The sequence below is a fragment of the Bubalus bubalis genome, chromosome 12 (genome assembly GCF_019923935.1).
Source record: "Bubalus bubalis isolate 160015118507 breed Murrah chromosome 12, NDDB_SH_1, whole genome shotgun sequence".
Classification (NCBI taxonomy): Eukaryota; Metazoa; Chordata; class Mammalia; order Artiodactyla; family Bovidae; genus Bubalus; species Bubalus bubalis.
Genome location: NC_059168.1, coordinates 88,056,057 through 88,068,020, shown reverse-complemented (window position 1 = coordinate 88,068,020; position 11,964 = coordinate 88,056,057). Strand labels below are relative to the sequence as shown.

Here is an 11,964-nt window from a genome sequence, read left to right as displayed (position 1 = left end):
CATGGACAACACCAGATGGTCAACTCCAAAATCAGATTGATTATATCTTTGCAGCCAAAGATGGAGAAGCTCTATACAGTCAGCAAAAACAAGACCGGGAGCTGACTGTGGCTCAGATCATGAACTCCTTATTGCCAAATTCAGACCTAAATTGAAGAAAGTAGGGGAAACCACTAGACCATTCAGGTATGACATAAATCATATCCCTTATGATTATACAGTAGAAATGAGAAATAGATTTAAGGGATTAGATCTGATAGATAGAATGCCTGATGAACTATGGATGGAAGTTCGTGACATTGTACAGGAGACAGGGATCAAGACCATCCCCATGGGAAAGAAATGCAAAAAAGCAAAATGGCTGTCTGGGGAGGCCTTACAAATAGCTGTGAAAAGAAGAGAAGCAAAAAGCAAAGGAGAAAAGGAAAGATAATAAGCATCTGAATGCAGAATTCCAAAGAATCGCAAGGAAAGATAAAAAAGCCTTCCTCAGCAATCAATGCAAGGAAATAGAGGAAAACAACAGAATGGGAAAGACTAGAGATCTCTTCAAGAAAATTAACGATATCAAGGGAACATGTCATGCAAAGATGGGCTCAATAAAGGACAGAAATGATATAGACCTAACAGAAGCAAAAGATATTAAGGTGGCAAGAATACACAGAAGAATGTACAAAAAAGATCTTCATGACCAAGATAATCACGATGGTATGATTACTGACCTAGAGCCAGACATCCTGGAATGTGAAGTCAAGTGGGCCTAAGGAAGCAGCACTATGAACAAAGCTAGTGGAGGTGATGGAATTCCAGTTAAGCTATTTCAAATCCTGAAAGATGATGCTGTGAAAGTGCTGCACTCAATATGCCAGCAAATTTGGAAAACTCAGCAGTGGACGCAGGCCTGGAAAAGGTCAGTTTTCATTCCAATCCCAAAGAAAGGCAATGCCAAAGAATGCTCAAACTACCGCACAATTGCACTCATCTCACACACTGGTAAAGTAATGCTCGAAATTCTCCAAGCCAGGCTTCAGCAATACGTGAACCGTGAACTTCCAGATATTCAAGCTGGATTTCGAAAAGGCAGAGGAACCAGAGATCAAATTGCCAACATCCGCTGGATCATCAAAAAAGCAAGAGAGTTCCAGAAAAACATCTATTTCTGCTTTATTGACTATGCCAAAGCCTTTGACTGTGTGGGTCACAATAAACTGTGGAAAATTCTGAAAGAGATGGGAATACCAGACCACCTGACCTGCCTCTTGAGAAACCTATATGCAGGTCAGGAAGCAACAGTTAGAACTGGACATGGAACAACAGACTGGTTCCAAATAGGAAAAGGAGTACAGTCAAGGCTGTATATTGTCACCCTGCTTATTTAACTTATATGCAGAGTACATCACGAGAAACGCTGGACTGGAAGAAACACAAGCTGGAATCAAGATTGCTGGGAGAAATATCAATAACCTCAGATATGCAGATGACACCACCCTTATGGCAGAAAGAGAAGAGGAACTAAAAAGCCTCTTGATGAAAGTGAAAGAGGAGAGTGAAAAAGTTGGCTTAACATGTTAACTTTTAAGAAATAAATGTGGCTGCCGGGTTGGCCCTCCTTAGGGTTTTCAGGAAACATGGAAGCAGCCGTGATAGTTGGAGTCTAAACCCTGTTGTGGCGGTCTCCGGGTGCCCTGTGAGAGAAAAGGGGAGGATGCCACTGGAATCATCTTCCTCTTCAATGCCGCTATCCTTCCCTTCTCCCTTACCCCCAGTACCAGACAATATTTCTAACTCTTCTCCTCCCCCAATGTCTTACATCACTTCCCAGGAGATGAAGTGTATTCTTCACTGGTTTGCCAGCTGGTCAGGTCCTCAGCGTGAACGTTTCCTTCAGGACCTGGTAGCTAAGGCAGTACCAGGAAAATTACAGCCATTGCTGGAAAGTCTGGAGCAGCTTAGTGTGTCTGGAGCAAACCGACCACCTTGTATCTTTGAGTGCCAGTTACGTCTTTGGGATCAGTGGTTTCGAGGTTGGGCTGAGCAGGAACGCAATGAATTTGTCAGGCAGCTGGAGGTCAGTGAGCCAGACTTTGTGGCAAAGTTTTACCAAGCAGTGGCTGCTACAGCTGGTAAAGAATGATATTAAAAATCAAAGAAGATAGGCAGAGCTAATGTAGCCATGGCCACAACTTTACTGTGAGAACTTCAAACGTATCACTCAAAGATCTGGAGATGGTGTCCCGATCAGCTGACTGAAACTACCTAACAAGTACAGGCCTGGTGATTCCAACAGCCTATCAACTGGACTCCTGCTGGAAGTGTTTTCCATCTGAGCAAATCCAGATCTGCCTGCTTCCTAGCTTACTTCAAGAATTTAAAGACTTCCTTTGCAACTGTAACTGAAAGAATCTATACATTATAACTCAAATCTATTACCACCCTGGCTTGTAGGGTATCAAGTAGAACATTTGTACAAGGTCATGACCTAGCTGGATTTGAATGGCTGGTTTCACTATCATTACCAAATTCTGGCATAATTTTGTAACATCCCCACTACTAGCTTTCCTCTTGATGATTTAGTAAAATTATGGAAAAATCAGGAGACAGAGATGTTTGTTCCCTTCACTCTAATGTTTGTTTGAATCCAAATAGCAGTGACTTTTTTTCTAAAGTGTATGTGGCATCTTTTGAACTGGTAGCAGATGTTCCTATCTTATAAGTTTGCTTTAAAACAATATGAAACCATTCTTTATAGGCTGAAGGATTTATTTTTTTATATCAAAATAAAGAATGAATTTTCAGAAAAAAAAAAAAAAAAAAAAAAAAAGAAAGAAATGTTATTTAAAAACCTTAAAAAAAAAAAAAGTTGGCTTAGAGCTCAACATTCAGAAAACTAAGATCATGGCATCTGGTCCCATCACTTCATGGGAAATAGATGAGGAAACAGTGGAAACAGTGTCAGACTTGATTTTTTGAGGCTCCAAAATCACTGCAGATGGTGATTGCAGCCATGAAATTAAAAGACGCTTACTGCTTGGAAGGAAAGTTATGACCAACCCCTAGATAGCATATTCAAAAGCAGAGACATTACTTTGCCAACAAAGGTCCATCTAGTCAAGGCTATGGTTTTTCCAGTGGTCATCTAGGGATGCGAGAGGTGTACTACAAAGAAAGCTGAGTGCCAAAGAATTGATGCTTTTGAACTGTGGTGTTGGAGAAGACTCTTGAGAGTCCCTTGGACTGCAAGGAGATCCAACCAGTCCGTTTTAAAGGAGATCAGTCCTGGGTGTTCTTTGGAAGGACTGATTCTAAAGCCGAAACTCAAGTACTTTGGCTGCCTCATGCGAAGAGTTGACTGATTGGAAAAGACTCTGATGCTGGGAGGGATTGGGGGCAGGAGGAGAATGGGATGACAGAGGATGAGATGGCTCGATGGCATCACCGTCTCGATGGACATGAGTTTGAGTGAACTCTGGGAGTTGGTGATGGACGGGGAGGCCTGGCGTGCTGCAGTTCATGGGATTGCAAAGAGTCAGACACGACTGCGCGACTGAACTGGACTGAACACTAGTCAAAAGAAAGGTGGAGTAGTTACATTAATCTCAGACAAAGCAGACTTCAAAATATGGAAGATTATCAGGGATAAAGAGAGGACTTACATAATGATAAAGGGGTCAGTTCTCCAAGAGGACATAAAAGCCCTTATACATGAATACCTAATAATGGAGATCAAAATATGAGAGGCAGAAACTGATAGAACTTCAAGGAGAAGTAAACACGTCAACTGTTCTAGCTGAAAGCTCCAATGCCTTTCTATCAGCAATTGGTAGATACAACAGGCAGAAAATCTGTGAAGATAGAGATGACCTGGATAGTCAATGCAGTCTACTTGACCTTTAGAGAATATTCCATCCCACAGCACAAACATTGTCTTCTCAGAGAACATAACTCAGTATACATAAAGGTGAAAACAGCAAAACGAATCTGTTGTTAGATGTCAGGATAGTGGTTAGCTTTGGGGAGTAGGATAAGAGGGCACCTGGGAGGCGCATGAGGCTCCAAGCAAAGTTCTAGTTTGTGACAGTTGCGTGTGAATGTCAGGATAATTCATCAAGACATGCATTTATGCTTTGTGCACGTCTCGTGTGCTTATTATGTTTCAAGTCAGTTAATTTTTTTAAAGACATGGAAGCAAAGGGATGCCTGGAAACAACAGAGTTGCCTGTAGGACAGTCTGCACAGTTTCCAAAGGGCTGCCACTGAGATGCAGCTTGGAGCATCTCAGGAAATTCTAGAGTAGGTCACTTTGGGAGGAGGAAAGTGACCTGCTCCCAAACATCCAGAAGCTGGGGGGAAAGAGGAGAGAACCCAGGGGCAGGAGAGGTGGAACCGTATCTGCACAGATGCCTCGAAGGTACAGATGCTCCCAAAGAACTTTCTTCTCTCACAGAGGAAGAAAGAGGGGCAGATAGGTGATTTGATGACTTTGATCAAGATTCGCGGGCTTAAGCTGAAATAAGCAGAGCCCCTAGTGCTCCTTGATGTCCTAGCAAAGAGGCAGAATGGAGTCTGAAGACACAGAAATATTGTTTTCTTGTTTAACATACTTCCTATTGAGTAGATGCGTTATGTATCGTCATGTGACTCGGTGGCGTTTGTTTTATGAGCAAGAACAATGACCCATTCAAATTTGTCAGATTCCTTGAGACGGGTGTAAATTCCAGTTTTAGTTTCAGGACAAAGTGAAACGGGGCTTCCCCAGTGGCTCAGTGGTAAAGAATTTGCCTGCAACACAGGAGACTCAGGAGATGCAAGTTTGATCCCTGGGCCTGGAAGATCCCCTGAAAGAGGAAATGGAAACCCAACCCAGTATTCTTGCCTGGAGAATCCTATGGACAGAGGAGCTTGGTGGGGTACAGTCCATGGGGTTACAAAAGAGCTGGACATGACTGAGCATCGCACTGTATTCCCCTCTTGGACCTAATAAATGGCTTATTTTCAATTTCCTTAATTGTTCATTATAACAGGCAGAGGCCAAGAGAGCAGAGAGAAGTAAAGTTATTAAATGATCTCACCATACCCTTTCTCTCGCTTTTTAAAATTTTTTGATATGGACCATTTTTAAGTCTTTATTCAACATGTTACAATGTTGCTTCTGTTTTATTTTTTTATTTTTTGGCCACAGGTATATGGGATCTTAGCTCCTCCACCAGGGATTGAATCCACTCCCCCTGCATTGGACTACACTAAAGTCTTTGTGTGGATCACATCAAACTGCGGAAAATGCTTAAAGAGACGGAAGTAACAGACCACTTTACCTGTCCCCTGAGAAACCTGTATGCATGTCAAGAAGCAACAGTTAGAACCAGACATGGAACAACATACTGATTCAAAACTGGGAAAGGAGTATGACAAGGCTGTATTACTGTCAACTTGCTTAACTTATATGCAGAGTACATCTTGTGACATGCCAGGCTGGGTGAATCAGAAATTGGCATCAAGATCGCTGGGAGAAATATCTGCAATCTCAGGTATGCAGATGATACCACTCTAATGGCAAAAAGTGAAGAGGAGCTAAAGAGCCTCTTGATGAGGATGAAAGAGAAGAGTGAAAAAGCCAACTTGAAACTCAACATTAAAAAACAAAAGATCATGACATCCAGTCCCATCACTTCACAGCAAATAGAATTGGAAAAAGTAGAAGCAGTGACAGATTTTATTTTCTTACATCCCAAAACCACTGCAGATGGTGACTGCAGCCACAAAATCAAAAGACACTTGCTCCTTGGAAGAAAAGCTGTGACCAACCTAGACAGTGTATTGAAAAGCAAGGACATCTCTTTGCCAACAAAGGTCTATATGGTCAAAGCTATGGTTTTTCCAGTAGTCATGTATGGATGTGAGAGCTGGACCACAATGAAGGCTGAGTGCCCAAGAATCGATGCTTTCAAACTGTGGTACTGGAGAAGACTCTTAAGAGTCTCTTGGACAGAAAGGAGATCAAACAAGTCAATCCTAAAGGAAATCAACCCTGAATATTCATTGGAAGGACTGATGCTGAAACTCCAATACTTTGGCCACTTGATGTGAAGAGCCAACTCACTGGAAAAGACCCTGGTGCTGGGAAAGATTAAAGGCAGGAGGAAAAGGGGATGACAGAGGATGAGATGGTTGGATGGCATCATTGATTCAATGTACATGATTCTGAGCAAACTCTGGGAGATAGAGGAGGACAGAAGAGCCTGGCATGCTGCGGTCCATGGGGTCTCAAAGAGTAGACATGCCATAGTGACTAAACAACAACTAAACCAACACATAAAATTGCTGAACACTTTCACCTCCTTTCTTCCTTCCCCACTGCCAACTGTTGATGCCAAAGAGCCGCAGAATCCTCTGCTTGCAGACATCAAAGGGACAGAAGGGAACTCAACATCTAGATCAATCACCCATGAAAAATCAGGAGGGTTTTCTTTTTTTCTGGTAACATTTTTGTAATTAACCTACAAACCTAAATTCTGTGCAAAAGAACCCAGTGCAAAATCCCAAGGCAGTAATCAAATCCTGCTTCTTAGTTTCATACTTCAGGCCTGCCACACATTAACTTCAGAGCTTCCCTGGTGGCTCAGCTGGTAAAGAATCTGCCTGCAATGCAGGAGACCTGGGTTCAATCCTGGGTTGGGCAGATCCCCTGGAGAAGGGAAAGGCTACCCACTCCAGTATTCTGGCCTGGAGAATTCCATGGCCTGTATAGTCCATGGGGTCACAAAGAGTTGGACACAACTGAGTGACTTTCACTTCCTCCTCTCCAGCACTAATCAGGAGTGAGAGAGATCTTCCATCTTCAACCTGTGGCCTTCAATCTACTCCCAGGTCTCTAGGGGGCCTTACTGCTTTTCTAGTCTGGCCTCCTCATCACATGGATAAAGTCGAGGCCCAGGGAGATAGCATCCTACTAAGGGTCACACAAGGTCAGAGGTGCAGCAGGGACCAGAGTGTGACCTTGCCCCTGCCTTTACCTGCATGGGCCCCATGAGGAGAAGCCCCAGTCCCACAGGGCCCTGTTCCCTGCCGCCACCTGGAGCCCCTGCCCTGACCCCCAGCGATGCTTCTAGCCACGTGATAACTTCCGAAAATGTGCCCCCTCCTGAAAACTCAGAGCTGCCTCCTCCTTTCGTGTCAGCACTTCAGAGGCCACCTGCAGGCAGGAGCTCTCCCCACATCCAGCCAGGCCCATCTCTGCCCCGTTTGGTCCCTCCCTCGCCTCAAGGCCCATCTCCAGCTGGGCTCCTGACCAACTCCCTTCCAGCTTCCTGAGGCCCCTGTCTCGTGGATGGGCCACCTCTCTCTCTCCTGTTCTTTCTCTCTCCACCAGCTTCCTGCAATCAATTTTCAACGCTGATGCCTCTCATCTTAGAGAACAGCATACATGTCCTGGTCTCCAGCTCTCTGCCCTTCTGGGGTGGCTCCTTGCATTAACCGCCCCCTTCCTGCCATCCCATGGAATGATCCCCATGGGATCCGGGAAAGAATTTCAGGCCAACCATGCATGGTCACCGGGAGACAAGCTCAAACTGCTGACCTCAGCAGAAGCCCAGCATCCTGGCTGCAGTGGGCATCCAGGTGACCCAGGCAGGATGTGCCCCCATCGCCAGAGAGCTGTCTGTGCTGTCTGCCGCTTGTCATGGGGAGGGGCCACCATCTTCCCGAGACCCAAGGCACAGGGGCCTGACGGGCCGTGTGGCTGAAGATTAGAGCACCGGACAGCCCTGGCACCAGTGCAGCACCCGGGCCTCGAACCCACAACCACACAGGCAGTACTGCAAACCAACTGCCCATGAAGAGCCAGATGTGACCTGTGGACCCAGGGCCATACTGGCTAACATGCCAAGAGTACTGGCCATAGAGGGCTACTCCGGCAGGGCCCTGTGTCCAGCATGCCGCCCTGCAATCCAGTCGGCCTCTGAAAACACAGCAATCAGCCCCGTCTGCAGGACTGGAATGGAGAGAAACCAGTGAAAACTGGACTAAGCCTTCAATCTGACCATGAGGCTCTGAATGTCTGCGGGGCTGAGGCCAGAAGTGTGCACCTGCCCAGGGGCTGGGTGCCGGGTGTCCTGCACACAGGCCTCCGACAGCCCCCAGGCTCTGTGGCTTCCTGTCCCTCCGTCCCCCTCACTGACCCTCACAGACACCATTAAATAGCAGGGATCAGGGCCACCAGGCATCCCAGTGAAACACATCTCTTCCCAGGGATGCAGCTGGTCTGACTGTACTTCCAAAAAGGAGCTTGGCTGGAGGGCCAACCCTCACCCACCCCAGGTGCCTCTGTGCCTAGCTGTGCCCATAAGGGGTGTGCTTATGTGTTTATGTGAAAATGTGTGTGTGTGTGTCAGTGTGTGAGCGACATGGACAAAGAGAAACACAAAGAGAGATCTCAATCAATATATAATTTGACTCTATAGTTAAACACACAGGCCACAGTCATGGCCATTTTGCCAAGTGGCCATAAAACTGCAAGATAAATAGGAAATCCCTAAATGGCAGGGATTTTTCTGGGTAGGGAGTGGTGTGATAAAGCGCTATCTGAACCAGGTCAAGCTTGCAATGACCCGGGTGGAGTGGACAAATAGACAAGGCCCCATTTCTCTCTGGCATAAAACCTTCTCCATAAAACCCATAAAACCTTCTCCAAGGCTGAGAGCCTGGGTCGAGGGCAGGTCCCCACGACCCCTCCTGGGAACCGGGCTCGCCTCCCCCCATGATAGCAACCGGAATGAGGGGACACACTCGGCAAGGATGGGGTCCAGTTCTCCCCCCAACACACATATACGCATATACATATATACGCACATGTGCACACACATACACACATGCATGCACACAGATACATTCATGCACACATACACGCATGTATGCACACACATGCACACACACACACATGCTTTTTGATGCCTGCCGTCCAAACAACCTGCTCAGGGACCATCTTTCCCCCAAGGTGGGATGCCCAGTTCCCAGGGGCCCCGTCCCCCAAATCCAGGTCTGCACTCCTTTGCTCCCAAGAGGAACTGTTCTCTACAACTGAACAGTCATGTGAAACACTGTTTTTCTCTTTTTTTACAAAAAAAGAAGGCCTCAAACTTAGGATCCTGTGGCTGGCGTTGCTCTGAGAAGGGGAGAGGGGGGCTTCTCCCCCAATCAGCGTGAAGAGGGTCTCACCCAGGGCTCTCATTGCCACTCCTTCCTCCTGGCTCCGTGCTGCCCCAGTGGCCAGGACCAGCCAGGGCCATCAGACAGTCAGGAGGAGCCCGTGGAAGTGCAGCAGAGGAGACCCACAGAGAGCAGAGAGCTGCACGAGACTGGACAAAATTAAGCAGGAGGGAGGAGAGTGCCCACTTAAAAGACAGCAGGAGCACGGACGGCAGTGACATTCTTTTAAGCATCTGCAATGCCAGGCCCTACGTCCAGTGCCTAGCACCTTCAACAGAGTCTTCCAAAGGCAGAATCAGTGTGTATCCATTTGATGGATGAAGGAACTGAGACTCAGAGAGGTTAAGAAACTCGCCTATGGTCACACAGCTAAGCATCCAAGCCGGGTATGAACCCACGGAGACAGAATCAGAGGACCAGCTGGGAGCGGGGAGGCAGGCAAGGGGCGACAGGGGCCTGCACTTTGTGGCCTTGGTGTCCTGCTACGTAGGTGGGGGTCTTGGCCTCACTCAGCAGAGCAGGACGATGAAGCACAGCAGGCCAGGCCCAGGGACCAGGCATCAGGGTACTGTTGCTCAGGTCGGCCACAGTGGCCCTTCGCCCTGATAACACACTGTCTCCAGCGAAGCGCTCACAGCCCACGGCTTTCCTGCTGTCCTTGCGTGGCCATGAGCTCACTGAGTGCTCTCAGTCGACCGTGCTCGACACCCGCCCACCTCACCCACCCACATGCAGACAGGGGGTGCAGACCCCAGAGCCCCTCAGCCGCAGAGCGAGGGGCAGGAAAGGCCAGGGCACCAGGCCGGGCAGTCCCAGCGGGCGCTCAGCCACCAGGAACAGGGTCAGCATCGTCCACTCAAGTCCACAAACGGGACAAATGACAGACTCACCCCAAGACCACCTGACCCGGGTTCTCAGAGCAGGGGTGCTTGTGCTGGGGGAGTCAGAGGAGTGTAAGTCTGGGTTGTTGCTTCTGTGCAGAAGATGGCCTGGGGTGCCCTGAGGGGGTTTCTCTTCACTAGGAACAGGTTTTATGGGTTTTATGGAGAAGGTTTTATACCTCTCCCCAGGCCTGGTTGACATCTGCTGCCCAGGCCTCAGCCCGTGTCCCCAGCCGTGTGTGGTCACTGTCACCTACCCCACGGGGAATTGGGATGTGAGTAACTCAGGCACTTGATCCCTTCAAGGCACCGAATGAGGCCACAGGACTCAGGCACACACTGGCCTCGGGAGCCCCGAGGGTGAGGGTGCGGCCGGCACTCGTCCTGAGAGCAGTGAGTTCAGCTCTTAGAGAACTGTCACCTCCAGAGGGGACGTTTGGGGTGCCACAGTCATGCTCTTCTTTTTAAAGTCCTCAAGCTGATGGTTCTCATCTGATTTGAGAGAAAGAACGTCTCTCTGTTCAGTTTTCTTGTTTGTTTTTTTTTTTAAGGAATTTTATATAAAGGCCAGATGAACACCTTCAGTCTCAGTCATGCGCTCCGAGCCTTTAAGATGTGACCGACTAATGAACACGCACCTCAAGAGGTTAAGGCATGCTGCCTATCACCTCCAGATTATTTTAGGCGTGTGAACTTCCAGAAATCAGCACCTTTTCTAATTCCTACTTGACAAGTCAGTGTTGCTACACTGACTTTTTAAAGTTTGCTAACTTTAAAATGAAAAATGTGTCAACTTCAAGCTTCCCATTCTGCCCTCAGCCTCCCCCCTGACTGCCAGTGGCCCTGATACCACCTGCCTCTCCCTCTATCTCTGGCAAAAATTGGGAGGTGCCAGGACAGCCTACCCATCCAGTCTCAAAGCCAGTGCCTGAGCAGGAGTTGTCTGATAAATGTTTACAGAAAGAGAGCCTGCCTTGGCCTGGGGTGAACTGCATCATGCCCCTGGCATCCAGGCCACCCTACAGAGAGGTGACACCGCAGGGTGAGAGGGTCCACTTGGGCCTTTAATTTCAACACTTGCTGTCTGACTCTCGGCCCCTACCTGATCCTTCTGGGCCCCAGTTTCCTCGTCTCTGAATTAGAGATCACCATAGTGAAAGTAAAAGTTGCTCAGTCATGTCCGACTCTTTGCAACCCCATGGACTGTATAATGGAATTCTCCAGGCCACAATACTGGAGTGGGTAGCCTTTCCCTTCTTCAGGGGATCGTCGCAACCCAGGGATCAAATCCAGGTCTCCCGCATTGCAGGTGGATTCTTTACCAGCTGAGCCACAATGGAAGCCCAAGAATACTGGACTGGGTAACCTATCCCTTCTCCAGTGGATCTGCCTGACCCAGGAATTGAACCGGGGTCTTCTGCATTGCAGGCAGATTCTCTACCAACTGAGCTATGAGGGAAGCCCAGGGATCACGATAGAATCCATCAACTTAGATCCTTGTGAGGATTCATTAAAGTAACACGTGTGCCCCAGCAGATCACAAACATTAGCCAGGCTTACAATAAAAAGTCATGGTGCTCAGTAAGTTACTTGGAGTAGTCAAATTAATTAATAGAAAATCTAAAGGGAAAGAAGAATGCCACCGATCCTAAAACTCCGGCTCTAGGATTTCCCTGGTGGTCCATGGGTTAAGAACTGGCTTGCCAATGCAGGGGACCTGGATTCAATCCCTGGTCCGGGAAGATTCCACATGCCAAGGGATAACTAAGCCTGTGTGTCACAACCACTGAGCCCGCGCTCTAGAGGCCGAGGTCTGCAACAAGAGAAGCCACTGCAGTGAAAAGCCCATGCCCCGCAGCTAGAGAGTAGTGCCTGCTCGCCG

The 11,964-nt window shown here is 47.8% G+C and overlaps 1 protein-coding gene across 1 annotated transcript; it reads left to right on the top strand.

Moving 5' to 3' along the window:
- Positions 1–1,596: 1,596 nt before the first annotated feature.
- Positions 1,597–2,772, top strand: LOC123464780 (uncharacterized protein C14orf119 homolog). The gene has a single exon (XM_045162307.1). It carries the CDS (start codon positions 1,706–1,708, stop codon positions 2,132–2,134), a length of 429 nt encoding a protein of 142 aa, XP_045018242.1. The 5' UTR covers positions 1,597–1,705; the 3' UTR covers positions 2,135–2,772.
- The last annotated feature ends 9,192 nt before the right edge of the window (positions 2,773–11,964 follow it).